Source organism: Lissotriton vulgaris, chromosome 2_1, assembly GCF_964263255.1.
Source record: "Lissotriton vulgaris chromosome 2_1, aLisVul1.2, whole genome shotgun sequence".
In the NCBI taxonomy this organism is placed as follows: Eukaryota; Metazoa; Chordata; class Amphibia; order Caudata; family Salamandridae; genus Lissotriton; species Lissotriton vulgaris.
In genome coordinates, this window is record NC_141687.1 from 35,142,312 (window position 1) to 35,166,345 (window position 24,034).

Consider the following 24,034-nt stretch of genomic DNA (forward strand, 5'->3'; position numbering starts at 1 on the left):
CTGAATCAACTGTCTTCATATACTCCAAAAAGGGCACGTAGATCCAACAATAGTCGCTTCCTGCAGAATCCTAAATTCTTGTAGTGGCGGCAGGGCCTTTACTGTGCGACCGGCAAAACTATGGAATAATCTTTCTTTCAAACTACCTCAGGTTGAAACTTTGCCTTTAAAAGGCAACTCAAAATCTGGCTATTTGACTCTTTAGTCCTCCGTTACCTCGGCTTGCCTAATACTGTCTGCTAGAGCGCCAGGATGCTTCTGTTGAAGCAGTCCATTAAGTGCCATTTTATTTGATACTTTTACATCGGATAACTGTAAAATTCTACATTTATGTAAGGATTGTCGTTACCCTGCCTACACTGGGTGCTTTGTTTTATAATTTTTTCCAAACATGAACCATTATTTTTCATTCGATGCACTGACTCTCATTTGTCACCTCTCTGACCTTTTTTTGAAGATTATTTTAAACCTCTGAATTGCTTCTGTTTTTCTTTTAGGATATATTTGTGTTACCTGCAAAGAGACTAGCTTTCTCTTCTGGTCTTAGTGCTGTTGATAAGGGTCATGATAAGGGTGTTCCTTGCTACCAACCCATATCATAGTCACTGGTCACTGCCTGCTACCTATATTGAGACCCGTGCACTGTATAGGTTGGCTCTTGTCTCATTTCTTGTTCCTTATGCTATCTCATGCTATGAAAATTGCTTAATAAGCTTGCTGAAATTCTAGAGGACCACGTTCATCTGTTTTTGTCTCAGAAACTGCAACTTCAACCCCGATGAGATGTGAGTGTAACAAGAAAATCAAACGATGGAATTATGGGAAGTCCATCCAACCTTCCATCATTCAAAGTTCAAATAATTGAGTATTGTTGAGCTAGTTAGTAGAAGTAGCTGTGATTGACAGTGCCACAAAGCAGGAACATACGTGATAGCATGTCTTATATAAATATGTAGATTTATTTTATCAATAACTGGGATAACTTAGAAACAATCTTATTCGATTTGTCTTCCCATCTCTTTTTTACAAGTCCTGTTATAACTCGCCTTTCATCAGAGAGCAGTTAAATGAGATTAGTAGTGGAGCGTGAAGAATCCCTAGCCTCCGACAGTATCCCAATATATGCATCTTATTGGACACACATTTTCTAATCTTTCATGTTCCTGATTCCGGCCGTCACTGAATATTTGAATATGATCCCTGTTCTTTTGCAATGTGTCATTCTATGGTAGCCATATTTCATTCTGTTATACTTTGCAAAAGCATTTTGGCTAATATTTCAGCTGCTCCCTTTTACATCCACCCGTTTTCCCCTTCCTGGTTCAGTTTTTCAACTCCATCTTTGCACATCCTCCTATTTCAAATGCATCTTACTTATTTGGAGATCTATGCTACTTTTCTTTCATTGATCCATCAGCTCTTTCTGATCCCTTTCTTACATTTGATTTTATAAATACAATTCCCTGTGCTTCTTCTCCTGGGTTTCTTTGTCTTTTTTTAAAATCCATCTCCACCAGCCACTTGTTTACAATCAAAAGTGGATGCACTCACTGTGAGCTCATGTCAGGCATTCTAGTGTTGTCCCCAAGGACTCTTCGTGCTAGTGTTTGATCTTCCACCCTAACTGGGAACTGAGAACAGACTATACATCACTGTTGTCCCCTGAACTCTATTGAAGATAAAGAGGGATCCCTGTTCAAGATGTCTTCACCAGATGGAAACTGATCTCAGCCCAAATATTATCCACTCTGCCATGCCATCGGAGTGGTATACATTGTCCAGTGTATACACTTCAGGCCCTCTGTGTCTGAAAAGCACAGGTCATTTATCAATTGACCTTGTACTCTTGCCAATATATGAGGACTATCATTGGTCTATGATGTCTGTATGGAAAGAATGTGGTCTCAGCAGAGGGCAAGAAGGTGTTTCATTTATTTGAGTGCTCTCTCTGCTTCGGGATCACATTGCAGAAAAGCATAGCAGGTGCATTTTAGAATAGTCATGCAATTTGACCTAATTTCCCCACAATACCAGGTCTCTATTGCACTTTGACATATAGTAGGGCCTCGCAATCTTGTCCTCAGTGTAGCTCCCACTTCCTTTGACCACTTACGCATAAACAAAGGCCACTAGATTGATAAATATTACGCTATATAGAATTAGTATATCTCTATATTATATTCCTGATATAAAAAGTAGATTAATTGTTCACCAGTAAATACACCACAATCATTTACTGCATTATCAGAGGCAAAACGTAAATCTGTCTTTCCATGTGTCTGTCTGTTTTACATAGTGGACTCTTTGAGCCCTTTTTAGAATATCTTGAATTAGATGTAACATTTTTTGTCTTCTGGTTACAGCAGTATCCCCGAAGGGGGATTTAGAAGTGACCACAGCAATGGAAGTATGACCAGCATCTCCTTCAGAAGTGCCACCGACTCCCCAAAACCTGACATGCAGCAGTCCCTCTCCAAACCACCACTTCTTCCACCCCCTTCTCCTAGAATTGGCCATCGTTCCTCTTCAAGCACTGGAGCTTCCAACCAGTACACCCATCGAGGCCCTGCTCCACCCTCTGTCACTCCATTAACACCTCGCAAGAAGGTAGTGATGCCCTCAGAGTATGTAGACACGGTACCTGAGGAGTTTGAAGATAAAGTCAAGAAGCCCAAGTCCTCTGGTTATTCCCAAGCTAGTACACAGGAATCCCGTCCCCAGACACCACAAAGTGAAGCGTCCAGTCGTGTGTCTGTTCTTAGACCTTCCCCTAAATTAATCCGTTCTGGATCCAAGATTTTTGATAAACTGAAGTACTTAGAGGAAAGAAGAAAGAGCCTGGACCAGACTGATAGCCCATTGCCAGTTCATACCTGGCTTCCCCTTAGGAAAGCACGCTCCTTTGACCAGCCTGAAATGGACATCCACCAATGTGCTTTGGACTCCTCGCGGGAGGATCTCAGGGACGACTTCAGGGATGGGGTAAGGTCTGAAATGGGAGGCATAAACCTGAGGAGAGCTGCTTTCAAACAGAAGACCTCTTCTTTTGATGAGAGAGGAAGGTATGCCACCCGACTCTATGACATTGAGAACAAATTCTCTGAAGAGCTAACCCGAATCAAAAAAACCGTTTCCAAGCAACAGCTGATGAGGTCCCAAGAATTTGTAAAAAGTGGTATTGTGAGAGCTCCTTCCCCTAAATTATCAAGCGTGCCTCCTGATATTCAGGTCCCTGAAAAGATCAAAGATGATGTATTAAAACCAATGGACATAAACGTGGTTCAGGAAATCCATCCTTTGGAGACAAAGGTCATGCCAGAAAAGCAAAAACCCCCTGAGCAAGAGCCTCTGTCTGAATCTATAGAGGAACCTGCGGCTGGTCTGCAGAAGACAGCAACACATAACAGTGGAATGCGAAAGCCCCTGGTGCGGAGCTGTGCCACTGTGAACCTCGCAGCAGAACTGAAAAGACCACATATCAATGAAAACGCAGTTGAAGGTCAGGAACCATGCCAGGAAGCAATGGATGAAGGCACTACAGTTAAAGTGCTTTTGCCAGAAACATTGGACATAAAGAAGGCACCAGAATCAAGCCTCCCACCGGAAGTTCCTTCACATCCTCTTGAGAAAAGGGACTATAGTTCAATGTCCCAAGCAACATCCCAAGATCAGGCCTCTTTTTCTAAGGTTAGGACTAGTAAGCAAATAAGTGAGATTAAAGCCGTTCCGGAGGTAAGGACTTCCACAGCTCGCCTCGAACCTGCAGCTGCAAAAGCACAATGTCCACCGACTGTGGCTGTTGGACAAGGTGAACTGGACAGAAAAAAAGAACAAGTGAGGTTCTTACCCTGGGCCTCACCAAACATGGATATCACTCCCCTTCCGTCATCACACAGTCGGAAGGGGCATGATATAAGGACCCGGGAAACAGAAAAGAAGGTCGGGAAAGTGTCAAAGAAGGAAAGCAGTTCGGCATCAGGAGAGAACAGAACGAGAACTAAAGGGAAAGGTCGAAGGATCCGGCCAACCTCTCCAGAACTAGGTATGATGAATTTGTTGTCTGCTTGCTTTAGAGATCAAATTACTTATTATTTGAAACGTTTTATTCTGGCATAGACTGATTTTCCTTAACACATGGTTTAGCTTACATTTTCATATCTGTGAATGTAAAAATGAATGTAAGTATGTGGCATTTATGTAGTGCAAACAGAGCAAAAAGGATTTTGACCACCGTACGGAGTTAGAGGCCAAGACACAGTAAACCAGTAAAGGGGTTAGCTTGTTTGTTTGTGGATAATTACTGCATCTTTAAGTAGCTCTTTTCTAAATTGGAGCAGGGTTCAGGAACTCCCGGTGGACCAGATTATCATTCCTGACCCAGGTGCATAGATGGAGAAGGCCTGTTATTTGTTTTTAATTTTAATGAATGCTTTGACTCCATTTCATTGGTGACCTGGCTGTGAGTGTGCTGAAAGTCAGCATAGCTGGTGAAATTTATATACAGGTAAGCTGTGACTCAGCCATGATGGCTTTATAGATAGTGCACCTAGTTTTGAAGCTCGCGGAGATGGGAAAGGGAGGCTGTGGAGTTTTATCAGCTGCTTTGTGGACTATTATTGCATCATAACATAATTCTCTTTCGGTATGCTTGGGCAAAATGTAACTATGTCGGGTGATATGTTCTCTGGGAGTTCCCCACCTCCCCCACCCAATAGAGATGCAGGGGTTGAATTGTGGAATATCTACCCCCATGCGACTTTAGGGGTACTCCCAGAGAACATGTCATTAACATTGGGCACCAAATTATTCTTTCTCTGGGGGTATCTCCCCCCAAGCCCCAGAGTTGCATGTGTCTGATTTTGCACCCCTTTAATGCAAGTACTTAGTCAGTGTGCCAAAACAAAATTTGAAATCCTGTTGGACTGCAACCCTACGCAACCCATTAAGCAAAACTGTTGGAAAATGGACCCCTATAAATGGTTACCCCGAACATTTTGCCTTCCTCTTCCTCTTTTTGCTGAATTCTTTTTGTTGGCCTTAGAATTCTGAACATTTCACCATTGCTGACCAGTGCAGCATGTGCTTCTCTCTAAATATTGTAACATTGGTGTATACACAATTAGCATATTTCATTTACTTGTAAGACCCTTGTAAATTGGTATACCATGTACCCCAGGGACAGCTGTAAGCTCAATGGTACTAGAGGCGTTGCAGCACGGATTCTGCCACCCACACAAATAGCCCTTTAACCCCATGTCTCAGGCCTGCCACTGCAGAGCCTCTGTGTACAGTTGTACTACCACTTCGACCTGCCATTTAAATCCCTTTGCCAATCCTTAAACTCCCTTTTTATTACACATAATTCACCTCTAATGTCGGCCCAGATGGCCCATATGCAGTGCTTAATTTAAGCTGGTGGATTCCGGTCCTTAACACCGGCACTTAATTGTCAACACAGCAGTTATAACAGCCTGCAATAAGGTGGCAATGTTCGTATAGTTCTGTGATGAGCACAGCAGTTTTTTAATAGTTCAATGAACATAAAAATGACTAATACTTGCGACTCAAAGCTATAAAAATAGCTTGGGCGGCAGGTATTAGACATGTTTAATGTATATCACAAGTTTAAATTGTCACAAATTGTAGGCATGTGATGGTTAGTAGTTGTGGTTTACTGTAATTGACAGCACTAGTAGGGGCAAGGTGCAAGGTGCAATGACCCTCTGATAAGAACACTGGCACTTATTGTTTACAAATTAAGCACTGCCCATATGGCAGGGTGCTGTGTAAGTAAACAGTAGGACATGTACTTTTAAGTTTTGTGTGTGCTGATAGGGAAAAACACCTACATTTGTTTTTCACTGCTGTGAGGCATACTCCTCTCATAGGCTATCATTGGGAATTCCTTAATACACTTTTAAATAGAAATTCTGTAGTAGGGGATCTCTGTGTATAGTCATAATCTAGTGAATAGTCCCGCCCATGTGCGTGGACCCCGGCAATCAAAAATAATCTCTTAAGTTGTCAAAATAATGCAGAAACTGCAAAGACACTTAAGAGAAAATTTAAAGACAAATAATGCAGCCTATATCCACAGGCTACACTGTCCAGTACTTCAACTAGAAATTCCACCAAAAATCACCTCACACAGCACATCCTGCTAGTTTCTACCATAGAGAAACCTGCCTCCCCCAGTCAAAGACTCAGGAATGATAGAGAGGAAGGTAGGGACAGACAAGCCCCATAGGCTGCCATTATGTGGCTTAAATAGGATACTGTGCCTTTAAGAGAACTTTCCAGAACTTCTCCCAGTATCCCAGAATGCATAGCAGGTCCCTCTACTTTCAGTTCTTTTTTCCGGCTCCTGCTTACAGGACCCTGGCATTGAGCTCTCCCTTTTTCAAGGGTTTATTGGAATTTTTTGGCACTTTTGGATTCTAAAAGTGTTACAGTTTACTTCTTGGTATCCTCTTCTCCTGTTTTGTGCTGTTTTAGGCGTTTTAGGGCTCTAAAATGCCTGGCCTTTTTGTTAAGTGCCCAGCATGTGAGAGGAAGAAGGCCAAGACTGACCCCCCATGATGTCTGCATCGTGTGCCTCCCAGAAGATCATGTCCCTGAGGCTTGTGTCATCTGCCAGCAGCTTTCTGCTCGGACTCTGAGGGACAGATTGAAGATCAGGCTGGCTGGCCTGGAGGAGAGGTGTCTGCAGGCTGCAGGTGGGTCTGGGCAGGCTGGGAAGGTTCCCTCTGCCTCTGCTGAGGCCCCTGGGGGGCTCCCCAGGGGCAGGAAGTCCAGCAAACGGTCCCGGTCTCCGTCGACGTCAAGAGGGATGACGGCGATGTGCTCCCCTTCTCCCCGGGGCTCCGGGTCGAGACGACGTGACGGATCGACGTCGAAGGAGAAGCCGCCGTCGAAGTCGACGTCATCGTCTTCGTCGACGTCGAGGTCTTCCGACCGACGCCGAAGGCAAAGTGACAGGCACCGGCGCTCGCCGTCGAAGCGGCACCGGCGCTCACCGTCGAGGCGACACCGTCGATCGACGTCGAGGCGACACCGTCGATCGACGTCAAGGCACCGGTCGACGTCGAGGGGCTCCACGACGTCGAGAACATCAAGACGACGGCGACGTTCGTCGTCGAAGACGGAGCGCTCGACGTCGAGAAGACGGCGTGCGGCGTCACGGAAGAGGAGGTCGACGTCGAGGAGTCGACGGTCGACGCCGAGGACAAGAGGGTCGACGCCGAGCAGACGGCGATCGACGCCGGAGTCGAGGAAGCGTCGTTCGACGCCGGAGAAGCGTCGCTCTGCGTCCAGCAGACAGCAGTCAAGATCTAGGAGTAGGTCAGCCTCTCCGAAACGACGCAAGAGGGATTCTCGTCCCAGAAGTCACGCTGCTTCGAGTGGGGGACACAAGAGGAAGCGGTCGCCTGCTGATGGGACTGGCTCTCCGCACCCTTCGCCGAAAGGGTCACCGGGCTCGGTGTACTCGGAGGTGTACACACCATCTCGGCCCAGGACTCCGACTCCTCCTCCTGTTCCTAAGGAGGATCCTCCACCCAAACCGCCACTGCCTTCAGGAGACCCTCCTCCGCCTCCGGTCCCTCCGCATGGGCCCACCCCGCAGCCGAAGGTTCCTCCTCCGAGGTCCACTTCCCTGCCGTCCCTACCTGTTCCTCCTAAGGGGACCCCAAAACCGAAACCCCGTGAGGAACCGACGAAGCCCCGTGAGGATCCGAGGAAGACCCCTCCACGTAGGCCGAAGGAGCGGCCACGTGCAGGCAGATCTCGTTCTCGCTCTGGGAGGAAGGAGAGATCGCGACGCAGATCATCCACGAGATCGAGACACCGCCGTAGGAGGCGCGAGTCTCGCTCACATACGAGGTCCTCTGGGACTAGGGACTATTCTCCCACCCTATCGGGGTCACCGGACACGAGAGTGTCCCCGATAGATGACCTGGTGTCGTTCCATGACGTCCTTTTACGGGGCGCGGCGAAGTTGGGCATATCTCTGACGGTGCCCACTCCGAAAACGTCAGTCATTTTCGAGACGTTAAATCAGAAACATCTGTCTCGTCCCCTCCTGCCTCTGGTGCCGGGCCTGGAAGAACCGGCGATGGCCCTGTTTCTCACCCCTGCGGTGACGAAGGCGGCCCCATCCAGATTACTGAAGAAATACCGGGCCCCCGATTCTGATCCGGCCTTTTTAAGAACGGAACCTCCTCCTGACTCGGTCATTGTGACGGCGGCCCGCAAGCAGCATGCCACCACCCCGTCCTCCACGGTTCCCCCGGATAAAGAGTCGAGGTGGATGGATTCGGCGGGGAGGAAAGTCTGTGGCACTTCCGCTACCTCCATGAAAGCGGCGAGTGCCACGGCACTGTTGGGCCGATACGACCGCGCCCTCTGGGACTCCCTCGAGCGCTTTGCGGAGCATTTACCTCGGGAGCAGCGGGAAGACTTCGTGGAAGTACTGAGTGAGGGGATGCTCGTGGCCAACCAGATCATCAGCGCGGCAGCGGACTCTTCCCTGTTGGCTGCTCACGGATTTTGCCACGGAGTCAACCAGCGGCGCCACGCATGGCTCCGGCTTACGTCCCTGAAGCCGGACGCTCAGCAGAGGGTAGCCAATCTACCGTTCTCCGGTGAGACCCTCTTCGGGAATTATGCGGACGACGAGATGGCCCGCATGAAGGCGGAGGCCGAGACGCTGACGGCTGTAGGCTTGGAGAAGCCTAAGGAGACCAAGAAGCAGTACCGCCCATTCCAACGGCGGTTCGGCGGACAGGGCCGAGGACGGGGACAGGCTTCGGGGCAATCGCAACAGCAACACCAGTTCCGTAAGCCGTTCCAGAAGCGCCAGAAGGGCAGGGGAGGCCAGCAGTCGGCCCCAGCGCCCAAGGGCCAGGCGGGGTCTAGGCCCTAGGAACCTACTTCCCCCGGATCTGTTACCTACTCCGGTAGGGGGAAGCATCCAATTTTTTCTGGCAGAGTGGAGAAAAATTACTCAGGACAAGTGGGTGCTGAATATTGTTTGCAATGGATACAGTCTTCGGTTCACCAGCCCTCCTCCAGCTATTCCCCCGGTCAGCTCGCAGTTTCAGCTGCGCGAGCTTCAGGCGGAAGCGGATATCCTGTTGAGGAAAAGGGCGATAGAGGACGTACCTCGGTCTCAGAAAGGAAGAGGTCTGTACTCCCGGTTCTTTCTGGTTCGCAAGAAGGACAAGAACGAGTTCAGGCCCATTCTGGATTTGCGACAGGCAAACAAATGGATTCGCAGAGAAAAGTTTTGCATGCTGTCGTTGCATCAGATTTACCCTCAGTTGCAACGGGGAGACTGGCTATGCGCTATAGACCTACAGGATGTGTACTTCCATGTGCCCATTGCACACAAACACAGGAAGTTCCTGCGGTTCCAAGTCGGCACCAATCACTATCAATACACAGTACTACCATTCGGACTGAAGTCTGCGCCGAGAACGTTCTCGAAGTGCATGGCGGTGGTAGCAGCGCACCTGAGGAAGCACAAGGTGTTCGTCTACCCGTACTTGGACGATTGGTTGATCAAGGCATCCTCCTTCTCGGAAGCGCGAGCACACTTCCAGAAGACGTGTGTTCTCTTGAACAAGCTGGGGCTGCACATCAACATGGCCAAGTCTGTCCCGACTCCGGTCCAATGCATGCAGTACTTGGGAGCCTCCATCAATACGCTGTCAGCAAGCATGTCTCCTTCGGAAGAGCGACGATTATCACTCCTTCGGAAGGCTCAGGCTCTTATGACGACTCCATCTACAACAGTGAGGACGGTGTCTTCTCTACTGGGATCGATGGCCTCTTGTATCTTCCTGACGCCACATGCACGGCTGCACATGAGACCGCTGCAGGAGTGCTTGGAGGACCAGTGGGATCAGAGGAAAGGATCTTGGGACGACAAGATTCACCTGTCGCTGCATGCTCTTCAGTCTCTGAAGTGGTGGTGTTCGGCGGAGAATCTCCTCAGAGGGGTTCCCTTTCACAAGGACATTCCCACGCAGACTGTCGTGACAGATGCGTTTCTTCTGGGATGGGGAGCGCACTCCGGGACTCTACGGATTCAAGGCTCGTGGTCACCAATGGAGGCCACGTATCACATCAATTTCCTGGAACTCAGGGCTGTTCACTTGGCGCTGAAGGCCTTTCTTCCGTCCTTCCAGACCAACTCTCTGCTTGTACAGACGGACAATACCACCACGATGTATTACCTCAACAAGCAGGGGGGCTCGAGATCGCGCACTCTGTCACAGGAGGCGCAGACAATCTGGCACTGGCTCCTAGCCAGAGGACTGACGATAACGGCCACCCATCTACCAGGTGTGCAGAATGTTCAGGCAGACGCACTGAGCAGACTGCTTCAGGAAAACCACGAATGGGTCATAAACGACGAGGTACTAGGAGAAGTCTTCGCAAGGTGGGGAACTCCAGACGTAGATTTGTTCGCCACCGCCGAAAACAGCAAGTGCAGAGACTTCGCCTCCAGGTACTTCCAGCAAGGGACGCTGGGGAATGCGTTATGGATCAACTGGACGAACAGCTTTCTGTACGCCTTTCCTCCCATTCCCCTGATGCCGGCGGTACTCATCAAGCTGGCCCGGTCCGGAGCTCGGATGATACTCATCGCCCCGGAGTGGCCCAGGCAGTGGTGGTTCACGGACCTACTTCACCGGTCTCTCCTTCCTCACATTTGGTTGACGTGCAGGCCGGACCTTCTCACGAAGTTCGGGGGACGGATGTTACACCCCAACCTCTCGTCTTTGAGTTTGGCGGCATGGCTCCTGAGATAGTGCAATATGGCCATCTGAATCTGCCCGATGACTGCATGGACATACTGAAGGAGTCTAAGAGACCTTCCACTCGGACTTCATATGCTTACAAGTGGAAGAGGTTTTGTATCTGGTGCCAGTCTAAGAACCATGATCCTACGACCTGCAAGGAAGATGTCATCCTTCCTTACCTTTTACATTTGGTGCAGTCTGGCCTTAATGTCCATTCCATTAAGGTACATCTTGCTGCATTGACTGCCTACAGGAAATGCCCTTCACAGACTTCCTTTTTCCAGATCCCTGTGATCAAAGATTTTCTGGAAGGTTTGAAGAAAGTATTCCCTCCTGTCAGGCTTCCCTCGCCTTCATGGGAATTGAATGTGGTGCTGTCCGGATTGATGAAGGAGCCTTTTGAACCTATTCATAAGGCTTCGTTGCAGCACCTGTCCTGGAAGGCGGCGTTCCTCGTGGCCATTACATCGGCCCGCAGGGTGAGTGAAATTCAGGCGTTGTGTTGTAATGAACCGTATACTGTATTTCATGCTGCTAAGGTTGTTATGCGTACTCACCCTAAATTTCTTCCCAAGGTTATTTCTGATTTTCATGTCAACCAGACTATAACTTTGCCTACGTTTTTTCAGAACCCTTCATCCCCAGCGGAGAGGTCTCTCCATTCCCTGGATGTTAGGAGGGTGTTGAAATTTTATCTGGATAAAACCAAGGATATTCGTAGGTCTGACCAGTTGTTCATCAATTATGGGTCGGTCAGGACGGGTCTTGCGACCTCGAAGCAGTCCATCTATAGGTGGATTGTGTCCTGCATACAATTGTGTTACCAAAAGGCTAATAAGACCTTAGGAGGTAAGCCTAAGGCTCATTCCACCAGGGGCAAAGCTGCCACGACGGCTCTGCTCCGTAACGTGCCGATTGCTGAAATCTGCAAGGCAGCCACTTGGAAGTCGGTTCATACCTTTGCTAAGCATTACTGCCTGGACACTGACGCCAGGGCAGACGCTCAGGTTGGGCAGGCTTCGCTGCGGAATTTGTTCGCACAGTAGTGGCGTTATGTATTTATTCTCCACCGCCGCTTTGGTGTGGGGATGGGCTTGCCATTCTATTCACTAGATTATGACTATACACAGAGATCCCCTACTACAGAAGGAGTAGTTTCTGTCCTGTAACTCCAGTTCTGTAGTAGGGGTATCTCTGTTATAGTCATAAGCGCCCGCCCTCCTCCCCGGTGGAGATTTTTCATCATGTAAAGAATGCGACAGGTCTGGCGTGCTTCGCCTTCAAAAAGAACTGAAAGTAGAGGGACCTGCTATGCATTCTGGGATACTGGGAGAAGTTCTGGAAAGTTCTCTTAAAGGCACAGTATCCTATTTAAGCCACATAATGGCAGCCTATGGGGCTTGTCTGTCCCTACCTTCCTCTCTATCATTCCTGAGTCTTTGACTGGGGGAGGCAGGTTTCTCTATGGTAGAAACTAGCAGGCTGTGCTGTGTGTGGTGATTTTTGGTGGAATTTCTAGTTGAAGTACTGGACAGTGTAGCCTGTGGATATAGGCTGCATTATTTGTCTTTAAATTTTCTCTTAAGTGTCTTTGCAGTTTCTGCATTATTTTGACAATTTAAGAGATTATTTTTGATTGCCGGGGTCCACGCACATGGGCGGGACTATTCACTAGATTATGACTATAACAGAGATACCCCTACTACAGAACTGGAGTTACAGGACAGAAACTACTCCTTCCTGATTAGAAAGGAGTAGTTGTATCATGTTTCATATCTTTGGAATGGTAATGTTGGATTTAACATTACCATTTTAGAAATGCAACTTTTAGAAAGTGGACATTTCACTACTCTTATATCGCTGTGTGTCTGCAGCCTGTCACCAAAACATGTGTGGGGTGGGTTGAAGTCACCCCCACTTCAAAGCACACCTGGGTATAAGTATTGGGTCTCTAACTACACCAAATCCGACACTACTGGACCTGTGAAAGGGCTGCTGTGCTGCTACAAGGACTGCCACGTTGCTGGACTGCTGCTCTGGAAGAACAGCTGCTGCCTGCTACCCTCTGCCCTGCTAATAAAAAAAAGGACTTGACCCATCTCACTTGAACCCATGATGACTTCAAGGGCATGTTGATTTGTCCCCTGTTCTGAAGTCTCAGGGGCATCAATGCCTTTCTACAACCCTTCAAAGCATCTGGACTCCACCATGTGTGTGTCTTCCCCTGCCAAGTACCAATGAGAGAGAGTCGTGGTAGTGACTTATATGTAATGAAACTGGGGTTAAGGCTTGGAAAGGGGGTTATAATGCCAGGGCTCGATGGCACTTTAAGACTGCCTTCAGGCCAGGACATGCTCTAAAGTGCTACCTAATTGGGTAGCACAATACGTTCTAAAGGCCCACTGGTTATATTTAATTTACAGGCCCTAGGTATATGGTATACCAATCTACAAGGGACTTATAAGTAAAATAAGTATGCCAATCAGACCAGGTTTAGGGGATTGAGCCCAACAATTTAACACTGGCTAGCAGTGGTAAAGTGCACAGATTCCTATGGCTAACAAAAAATGAATTACAGCTCAAAAATGGAGGTATTTATGTAAGAAAGCCTCTGATATAGGCTTCTTAAATAAAGGTAATAGTTGGCTGTTTAAAGGAGTCAGGGCTGAAGAGAACCGTTGATTTAGCTTGTGACCTCAGCTTCGAGAGACAGCAGAATGTATTTATGAATACATCAGAAGGTTCAAATGGGAGGTTGGAGGCTTTCATTTTTGAGGGAAGATGTGTATTAGACAGGTATAAGAAAGAAGAGAAGGACCGTTGGGGGATGGTGGTTGAATATGGTATAGAGACAAAATATCGACTCCAAAATATCGACTGGACATAATATCGAGTTTTTAATATAGACTGGACAAAATATCGACTGGACATAATATCGACTACAAAAATATCGTTTTTCAGGTAAGTGAAGTAATATCGACTGTATAAAATATAGATAGCAAAAATATCGATTTTTTTATAATATATAATATTTTATAGTGTATTTTTATGTAATAATATGTGTGAATAGTGTGTATTAATGTTATAAAATATTTTATTACATGAATTTTGTTTTTATAATAATTGCGTAATGTAATTCTGTAGCGGGTTGTGGGTTTATAGGGGAATAGGGTGGGAAGTAATTTAATAATAATTAATTAATTAATATATGTGTGTTAATATTTTTAATTAATAATTAATTGATAATTAATTAATATTAATTAGTTAATTAATTAATATAATTTTGAACATATTTTGTATTAGTAAATAATTGTTAATTAATTAATTGTAATTAGTTAATTACATTAATTAGAGTACATTTTTAATATATATAATTTTGTGTAATTTTTAAGTAATTAATTTTGAAAAAATAATATTAATTATTAAAATAATTACAGCTAATGTTCTAATATATTTACTTTATTGTTATTGTTAATTAATAATTAATTGCTAATTAAATAATATTGATAAATTTAGGGTAAAGGAGCATTTTTAGGGTTCAGGGTCAGTTTTCAGTTCATGGGTAAAGGGGTATTTTTAGGGTTCAGGGTCAGTTTTCAGTTCATGGGTAAAGGGGTATTTTTAGGGTTCAGGGTCAGTTTTCAGTTCATGGGTAAAGGGGTATTTTTAGGGTTCAGGGTCAGTTTTCAGTTCATGGGTAAAGGGGTATTTTTAGGGTTCAGGGTCAGTTTTCAGTTCATGGGTAAAGGGGTATTTTTAGGGTTCAGGGTCAGTTTTCAGTTCATGGGTAAAGGGGTATTTTTAGGGTTCAGGGTCAGTTTTCAGTTCATGGGTAAAGGGGTATTTTTAGGGTTCAGGGTCAGTTTTCAGTTTTTGGGTAAAGGGGCATTTTTAGGGTTCAGGGTCAGTTTTCAGTTCATGGGTAAAGGGGTATTTTTAGGGTTCAGGGTCAGTTTTGGGTTTTTGGGTAAAGGGGTATTTTTAGGGTTCAGGGTCAGTTTTGGGTTTTTGGGTAAAGGGGTATTTTTAGGGTTCAGGGTCAACAAATAAGATTTTAAAAAATTATTTTTATTATTTTCATTTATTATTTAATTATTATAATTTAATTTAAGTCGTTTTAAGTATATTTTAGTAATAAAAATTTAATATTAATTTAATTTAACACTGTTTTTAATAAAGTCGATATTTTTTACATCTATATTTTTGTTAACGATATTTTGTACTCGATATTTTTGTACTTACCTGTTTGTAGATACAAACTCGATATTTTGACTGTCGATATTTTGTCCACGATATTTTGGCAACTCGATATTATGTCCGTCGATATTATTTCAGTGATCCGTTGAATATATGATTGTGCTGTTGTGCTAGTGATGAATTCAGGAATATTAGAGACTTTAGATTCTTAGGAGTCTATCAGATGACGCTAATATTTCTGGGTTTTCCTGATAAACATTTTCACCATTCAGCATTGGACAGTTCTTGAAAAATATTAACAATTTCTATGTTGATACATTTAGCAAGAAAGGCTTTTTGGCATGCTTTACTGATACGATCTTCTTTTCATATTACAGACTAGCTTGTGGTTACCGATAAGGATGTTTGCCATTTGTATTCCAAGTGTTTGCATTTTTTTCATTTTAGGCGAACCACAGCATGTCAATTGTTCTAAGATAGTGGGTGCCAACTTATTGAGACGGACAATGGGCATTGGGTCAGACAAGGGTAGGGCAACTAGGGAGATTCTATGTACAGAGCTGGGCTGATGGGGAGCTGATTCGCGGGGGGAACCACGCCACGAGGCCGGGTCCAACAATCCCATCACTAGGATTCTCTTTTTTGTGGATAATCTTGTAATCATGGGGAAACAGGCCATCAGAGGTGAGGCTTGAATACTCCTTGAATCATGTCTCAATTACACGTCAGAGATGGTACTCGGACTAAGCATAGTTTCAAGGCAGTTTTATCTGCTGATTGTGCATTAATGAGTCTTAATTTATTGGAAGGATTAGGGCATAGATGCATCAAGCGAAATTGCGATCGCAATCGCTGCGAAACAACGATTGCGATTGAAAATTCCACATCCTCAATGCATCAAGTTGAAAACCAACAATTTGCGAATTCGCAAAACAAAGAATCGCTAAACCCGTCCAAACCCCCAGTGCGATTCTTTTAAAGCGATTCCACACATAACCTGTGAATTTGATTGCGAATTCGCACTCAAAATGCGAATTCGCAAACAAATCGCTATCCACATGCATCAGCAATCGCAAATAGCAAAAACACCATAATTCGCAATATACGAGTCGCAATTTAAGGAGAAGCCAAACCAGGTGGTAACCATGAAGTCAAATTGGCAAAAAAAAGTAGGAAATAACAAGCAGGGGTTGGCTAAATCAAACACACTTAAGGAGACTCATTAGGAGCATGAGGAAAGTCACAATGGCAGGTCTATACATCGTGGTAACGCAGCTGAGGCTCCAGGCTGCAGCCTAGAACAGACGCAGGATCCATGAATGCATCTTCCGGCTGGGGATTACACTACTGGGACAAACTGAAGAGGAGATCTACTCCAAATACAGGCTCAATGGGGCAATGATTAAGAAGCTCATCAGGGACCTTGACCCCCTGATGCAGCACCCAACACGGAGGACCAATGCCGTGCCCACCCATGTCCATGTCCTGTGCTGCCCGCACCTCCTGGCCTCCGGCAGCTTCCAGGAGATAGTCGCAGTTGCAGGGGGTATATCCCAGAGTACACTATCACGCTGCCTGCCGAGGTTCCTGGAGGCCATGCTGAGCCGGATACATCACTACATCCCAACAGGACTTAATGCAAACTAAACTGGACTTCTATCATACCGCCCATTTCCCCCGTGTAATTGGCTGCATCGACTGCACCCACATACACATCTGTCCACACGCAGAGACCGAACACATGTACTCAAACCGCAAGTCATATCACTCCCTCAACATTCAGGTGGTCTGCAATGCGAAGACCATCATTACAGACATTGTGGCACAATACCAAGGGAGCACGTATGATTCGTTTATCTTCTGGCACAGCGGCATACACACCCGCTAGGCCAGGATTGATTTTGGCGAGGGATATCTCCTAGGTAAGTACACATAGCCACATACAGTATGCTAAGACCATGTTGCTGCTGCGCATAACAGGCACTGATCCTCTGCTCCTCCCTTCAGGTGCCAGCGCTACGCCCTCCGTGAATACCTCCTCACCCCATACCTCAATCCAGCAACACCACAGGAACGGAGGTACAATGGTGCGCATATACACACCAGAAATGTGATAGAGCGAACATTAGGCATGTTAAAGAGTAGATTCCGCATCCTCCAAAAGACTGGCGGCCCTCAAATACCGGCCCGAGAACTACTGCTGCATCGTGGCCGTGTGCGCCATGCTTCACAATATTGCCACCAAGCGGAGGATACCTGTTGAGGTGTCTGGTAGTGAGTCGGAGGGGGACAACCTGCCACCTGCACGTGTGCATCATGCACACGGGGAGAATCCTGCTGAAGGTCACAGTAACCGCACGCACATCACGCTGAACTATTTCTAGTGCATCCATACCCCTCACACAACACTGCACTCATGCAAGCCACATCAAAGATTGACATGAGGATGATTTGTGTTCAAAATAAAGCTTGTGTTTATTTCACACAGTCTCAATGTGCTTCCATCAGCAACAAATAAGGGTACGGCATTTAAACAAGGTCATGTAACCTGAGTTGGTGTGCATGGTTGCCTCACCAAGGCACAGCCTGAAATGTAATGAAACTTGCGCCTCCTGTCGCGCACCCTGTCGCCTCTCACCCTCCACGTTAGGCTGGTTCTGTTGGGATGCAGTGTTGGGCCGGGCACTTCGCCTCCTGTCTATTTGCACCGGCACAGACAGGCTGCTAAAGCTAGATGCCTCTTCGCTGGCATCATCCCCCCTTGCATTGCTATGGGCTGCCGCCTGGTGGTGCTCCACAGCGTTAGTGACCTGCTCCAGTGCCCTCGCTACGTCAGCAAAGCATTGGACTATCTGGATTTGCATGGCCAATGATCTTCTCGAGAGCTGGGATGTGGCGTTCCCGATCAGGTGATTTGCAAGGGTGTAGGTTGACAGCCGTGTGAGCAGCTGCCTGTGGCGTCTGCGGGTGACGTCCTGCTGCGCTACTATCAGCTGCTTGCTCTCCCTCACCGCTGTGGTCAGTTCCTGCACACTCTCTGTGAGGAGACTGATGTTGCGTGCTGTGTTGTCCAGCTGCAGCTGCATTGCTGCCATGTGCAGCGCCTGTTTGCGGTGCACACGCAGCATCTGAACCTCAATGCCTAGGCCACGTTGCGTGCGTGTTGCTCAATGGCTGCTGTGGTGGGCATGGAGCGCTGCTGCCTTGACCTGCTGCTGGCATGGGCACGCACACTTGCTGTGGTTTGTGTCTGCCTCCTGGGTGTCTGCTCCACTTCCTTATGTGCCGGGACGTGCTGTTGTGCTCCGGCTGTTTCTGCAGGGGTGGCCCTGGGTCTAGGTGCAGATGCAGGCTGCCTCTCCCCCTCCGTCTCTTCAGGTGTCTCTGCGATGTGGAGGATGTCACTGTCGGACGTGTCAGTGTCCGCAGCACCTGTGATGTGGATGAGTGCATGATTACTGGTATGATCAAGGAACCTGGGATGTTGCAACATGCATGCAGGCTCGCTATTGGTTAATGTCTGCATTCCCTAGCTGCCTTTAGGGGTCTCTGCATCTTTACTAATCTAGCTGTGTTTGGCTATCAAGGCACCTTTACACACTACAGGTTCCACAATGCATTTGGGAGGAGCAGGGGCTGGAATAATGGTCTCACAAATATGGATTGCACTGGGGGCATGGGCATTGTTAGTGTACGGGGTCGCAGTAGCATGCCTCTTACCTTGAGATTGTTGTTTGGTATTGGAGGTGTCCAGTTGGGTGACGCCCACGCAGGCTTCAGGGTGTATGGTTTCCTCCACTAGGTCCTCCATGGGGGTGTTTTCAGGGACTGTGGAGTGTCCCTCTCCCGTAGCCAATCTCTCCCCCAGTCTCTCAGCTATTCGCTCCTTGGCACAGCCTCTGAGGTTGTACCACCTCTTTTTTAAATCATCAATGGACTGGTGGGTGACTCCCACCGCGTACAGCTTTGCCTTGATGCGCACCCAGATGCGCCTCTTGGTTGTCAGTTGCATCTTTATCGTGTAAAGGTTATCAAATGGGTCAGAATGAACCCCTTTTGAGCATTCAGATGGTAGTAGAACATGGCTAGCAAAGGTGAAATCTTTGTTCTTGAATAGAATATTTAAGATTTCTTTGAAATACTACAAATTGTTCTCTTACTATACAGGAGAAATATCAGTTTTATAATAAATGTCTCGACCTACACTATGAAAGAGTCGGTTATGAATAAGAGGCCTATCATTCCATTACTTATTTTAGCACTACTGTATCAGTATACAACGAGTGTGTCTGGGAATTATTTCATCATATTATATTTCAACAGCTTTCTGGCGTTCTTTGATATGATTGATGCACAAGCCCAGAGAAAAGGGCTGTCAGAAGTGGACTGAGTGATCCAAAAAGAAGCAAGCAACCCAATATACCCTTGAGGGTTTGGGCAAAGAGAATGAGAGGGTAAAGGTACCTTCAAGGAATTTTGTTGATATAGTTTATAACATTTTAGCTCTTTATATCTAGATCACTGTGTGACTATTGTAAATTCAATTAATAACTATCGCTGCCTAATTGCGCAGAAGACCAACATCCATTTGGGTCTTAATTCAGCATTTATAACTAAATGTTATAAACTATATCAACAAAATCCCTTGAAGGTACCCTTACCCTCTCAGAAGTGGACTAAGCCTGGGTTAAATGAAGTCTAATAGGAAGTTTAAAATATTTCTGTAGACTAAATCTACTTGCTCACTCAATAATGGTTCTTCAGAACCTCCTACTTTATCAGTATCATAGAATTGTTGTTTCTCCTTAGTCTTTTCAGCTGCCCCATTCTTAGGATTTTTCAATTCTGTGTCTCCTTTAAATGTAGGGGTCAGACTTTTCCGGAGGGGTCTAGATTTTTTCTTTGACTGCTCCTGATTACTCCCCTGATCCGTTGTTTCGTCATCTAGTGGTTGGTGGGATTTTCTAAATTTGGATTTCTTCTTCTCCACTTTCTTTTTCGAAGCCGAGTTTCGACCCGGTTCAATATTGTTCTTTGTATCGATTGCTTCCAAATTGGCGGTTGGTGAGTTTTCGTCCTCGCTGACCGCACTTACTCCTCCAGTTTCGCTATCAATTTCGCTAGAGATTGAAACGCCGGTTTCATAAATTTCAGAATTTGTTTCCTCTGACGAATCCTCGCCCCCAGCTTCTAGTACTTTATCTTCAGGTATGATTTGTGCGTTAGTGTGCACACAGTCCCGTTCTTGATCAACCGGATCTGTAGCCATTTCTGCACTTGTGCTAATTAGATTAGGATTTATTCCATCGCTGGAGATCTTGTTCTTCATTACATCTTTTAGCTTTCCATTACTCCTATCATCTCCCTTTTCTCCTTTTTCCAGGGATTCTTTTGATAGCGGTATAAATATGTTAGATATCCTTGGTTGTGTTTCATCACATAAACCCGTTAGCTTTGCTGCGGCCTTCAAGCTTTTAATAATTTGCACTCTTTTAGCTTTTTTGAGCAGAAGTTCCATCTTCTCATCAACTTGGTCATCGGATTTCTCTTCTTCGGGGTTGCATTCATTTTGATGCTCATTTAGCTGCTCTTGTTTCTTCTGTTTTCCCCTTTCACCCTCTTTATCCTTCCTCTTTTCTTTCTCCTTCTCGACATCTTTCAGGGCATTTTTGCTTTGACTTTTGTTTTTCTCCAAATTATTTTTGTATTTTGCTTTGCCGGTAGTAGTGCCCTCTGTATTTTCCTTTCCATTTTTGGCCTCCTTAACTTCTTGTGCCTTCAACCCTCTTGTTTCTGGCCTTCTAGTGGAGCCATTACTCTTTTGTTGATGAGTTATCGGTTGTTTTAGGCCACTTTCATGATCTGATGGTCCCGCGTTTTTTGCAGGTGCTTTAATCGCCTCATTACATTCATTTACTTCATTTGCCTCATGTACCTTGATCGTTTCCTTAGCTTCATCCTCTGGGAGCACCTTGCTCGCGGTTTTGGTAGAGCTTATCTCAGACATTTTCAGTACAATCTGCGCTAACTGGACAAAAATTTGAGACTGTGGTGCTATTGCCGCCGTAGAATCTTCAACAATATCCTTGAGGTTGGGAAGATCTGCATAGGTATAGTTCCACTCTTGTATTCCCTTCAAGATATTCTTTATCGCGATCCTGTACTCGGTCTGTTCAGTCTGCCCAGTCTGTATTAACTCTTGCAGCGGTCTATGCTTATTTTGTTTTCTTTTATATGTTTTTATGTGTGGATTCTCCTTAAGCCTGCTGCTTCTCCCAGATTTCCTTAATATAATAATAATTCGCAGTGTGCACATGTAGACAAATGTAGACAAATCAGGGTTTTTTATTTTTTTTCCCCTCTAGAGAAAGAGAAGAAGAGGGTGCCGTATTCCACACCCCTTGTGAGATGGAATGTTTTTTTTAGGTTTTTAGTTATTTATTGACACTCCCTGGCCCCGTGTGCAGAGGCGTGGTTATCCACCTATCGGCAATCGGTAGGCAGTTCTCTGATGACGCCCTGCACACCTCAACAGAGCTGCCGTCTACGCGAAGGGACCGCAGGTACAGTGTCCTGTGCAGTGCAATGCACAGACCAGAAACTTCGAGCGACTGGAGCCTCACAGTAGGCAAAGCGGCCACGAAAAACTCCGGCACTCTACACCTCCATTCCACGGAGCACGAGGGCGGGAGGGTCCGGGAGACGAAGCAGCAGGGGAAAGTGAAAAAACAGAAGGAGCCGTCTGCGCCGTCTGCGCCGCAGGGCACACACCAGCACTCAATCGCCGCTCAACACTCTCCCGTTGCGCACAGCACCCAGGTCCGATGCAGCGTCCGACCCCCAGCTGCCCGGCCAACAGCACAGTAATCCAGCTGCGACCCACCTCTCGCTACGGCGCCGCCGGTCGCTGGCCGGACCCTCTGGTAAGAGTTTTCCTTTTCTCCCACAGATGATTTCAGAATATGCACGATACTCGGGGGTATTACTACTCTTCCAAGTCAGCCATTCTAGAGTTGCTCTCAGGTCCTCAGAGCAAGAGTGGTGCGACTTCTCACACTGTCGCCATCTTGCCTTCAACCGTCCGCCCCAATCATTATTGAGTGAGGTCCTGAGGACCATTAAGGATTTTCATTCGGATGTTAAAATTGATAGTCAAAGGAATCATGACGCAATACAACAACTTCAGGGTGCTATCCAGAAGGTAGACAATACCTGTATGGAGATAGTGGATAGAATGGCCACGGTGGAAAGCCACACAGAAAACCTAGAAGCAGATGTCATCAAACTTCAAGGTAGAGAAAAGTCTCAAACTGCAATTATCGAAGACCTAATGACAAAGATGGAGGACCTTGAGAATCGGGGAAGACGAAATAACCTCCGCTTCTTGGGAATTGCAGAAGGGGCAGAGGGAAGTGATGCCAAGGGATATATTGTCAACCTTTTGAAGTCTTCCATGCCCGAACTTTCAAAATGGGAATTGGAACGAGAAGTTCATCGTGCTCACCGCTTTCCTCTGACACTCCCTAAGAGACCTATAAAAGAGAATCAGTACCCAAGAGCCATTCTGGTCTGCTTCAGAAATTTTCTTTTACGAGAAGCAATTTACGATCTGGCTAGACCAACGAGCAGAAAAGAATTCCAAGGAAATAAGTTCTTTGTCTGCCCGGATTTTGCCCATACAACGGTTGAACGCCGATGGAGGCTGAGACAACTCTTTGCCCCATTTGAGAAGATTGGAGCAACCGTCTTTCTGCTAAATCCTGCACGTTTAAGAGTACTCTACAAAGGAACATCAAGGAACTTTACAAGCGAGATTCAAGCAGAAGCTTACCTGCATGAACTCTCTGAACTAAGAAAATAGGAGGGGGAATGTTAACCAGCCGAAATGATATATGGTTAAAGACTCTTGATATCTCAGGCGATCAAGCAAGCGGTGATGCCCGGATCACCCGGTCACCCACACCTGGGGCCCCTCGGCCCCAGGATGCCTCACGGATTGGAGGGGGGAGGGAGGCGTGAGAGTGGGGGTGGAGAGGGGGGAGGGGGAAAGGGAGGGGGAAGGGTGGGTGAGAATAAGGTAAAAAATGGAAAACGGAGGGAATGGTGCAGAATCAGTAATGGTCAAAGGATGCCAGCAAGGAAAAAGTTTTCTGAAAAGAATTTTGATATAGGTTGCTATACTCAATTTGATGGCACACATTAATATCTGTACAATGAACGTGGGGGGATTAAATGATTGGAGGAAAAGACAGAAATTAGCATATGTGGTAAAACATAATAGAATAGATCTTCTCTGTTTACAAGAGACCCACCTCCCTTGGTCTAAGAGAAATTTGCTTTCAATAAATGGATTTAAATTACTAGCCTGTACAACTCAAACATCAACTATTAGGGGGGTCGCCATTCTAGGAAGGGAAAGTTTAGGGAAAGCGAGGAAAGTGAAAGTAGATAGCTATGGAAGATGGGTGATTATCGAGATGGAATTGGGTCTAACTATCTGTACAGTATATGGCTCTAATGAGGACGACCCTGAAATTTACGATTTTCTAGAAACAGAGCTTGCAAATTGGCCCACCCCTTTGGTTTTTACAGGAGATTTAAATATCTCATCTGAATGGGGGAGGAGCATATCATATCAGGGGAGGAAACCCAGAGTTTTTAAGGCGGTACAAGCTATGTTAGCTTCTCATGGGCTTCAGGATCTATGGAGAGCTAAAGAACTCTTAAATGCAGGCTTTACATATTTTTCTAATCCAGCCCAGAGATACTCAAGATTGGATTATTTTTTTGTCTCTGTTTTAGAATCTGAAAAAGTTAAGATATGCAGACTCCCAAGGGTTATTTCAGATCATAATCCTCTGATGCTAAATTATGCTATGGGAGGGTTAGAACGTTCTCAAACTAACTGGACTTTTGAAAGAAGGCTGTTGGCAGATAGTAGATTTGTTGACCACCTGAATGTATGGGCTGGTGAATTTTTTGCGGCAAATAGATACAGCACATCTCGGAATGGGGTCTGGGAGGCTTTC

General features: G+C 46.1%; 1 protein-coding gene across 3 annotated transcripts in view; it reads left to right on the top strand.

Annotated features, from left to right (window-relative positions):
* SPEG (striated muscle enriched protein kinase) overlaps window positions 1-24,034 on the top strand; it is a 1,422,155-nt gene that overhangs the window by 386,790 nt on the left and 1,011,331 nt on the right. For all 3 annotated transcript variants that reach the window (XM_086954403.1, XM_086954404.1, XM_086954405.1), the window contains one exon: window positions 2,364-4,042. In XM_086954403.1, the coding sequence (XP_086810529.1) occupies window positions 2,364-4,042 (1,679 nt within the window). The remainder of the gene's footprint in view (window positions 1-2,363; window positions 4,043-24,034) is intronic.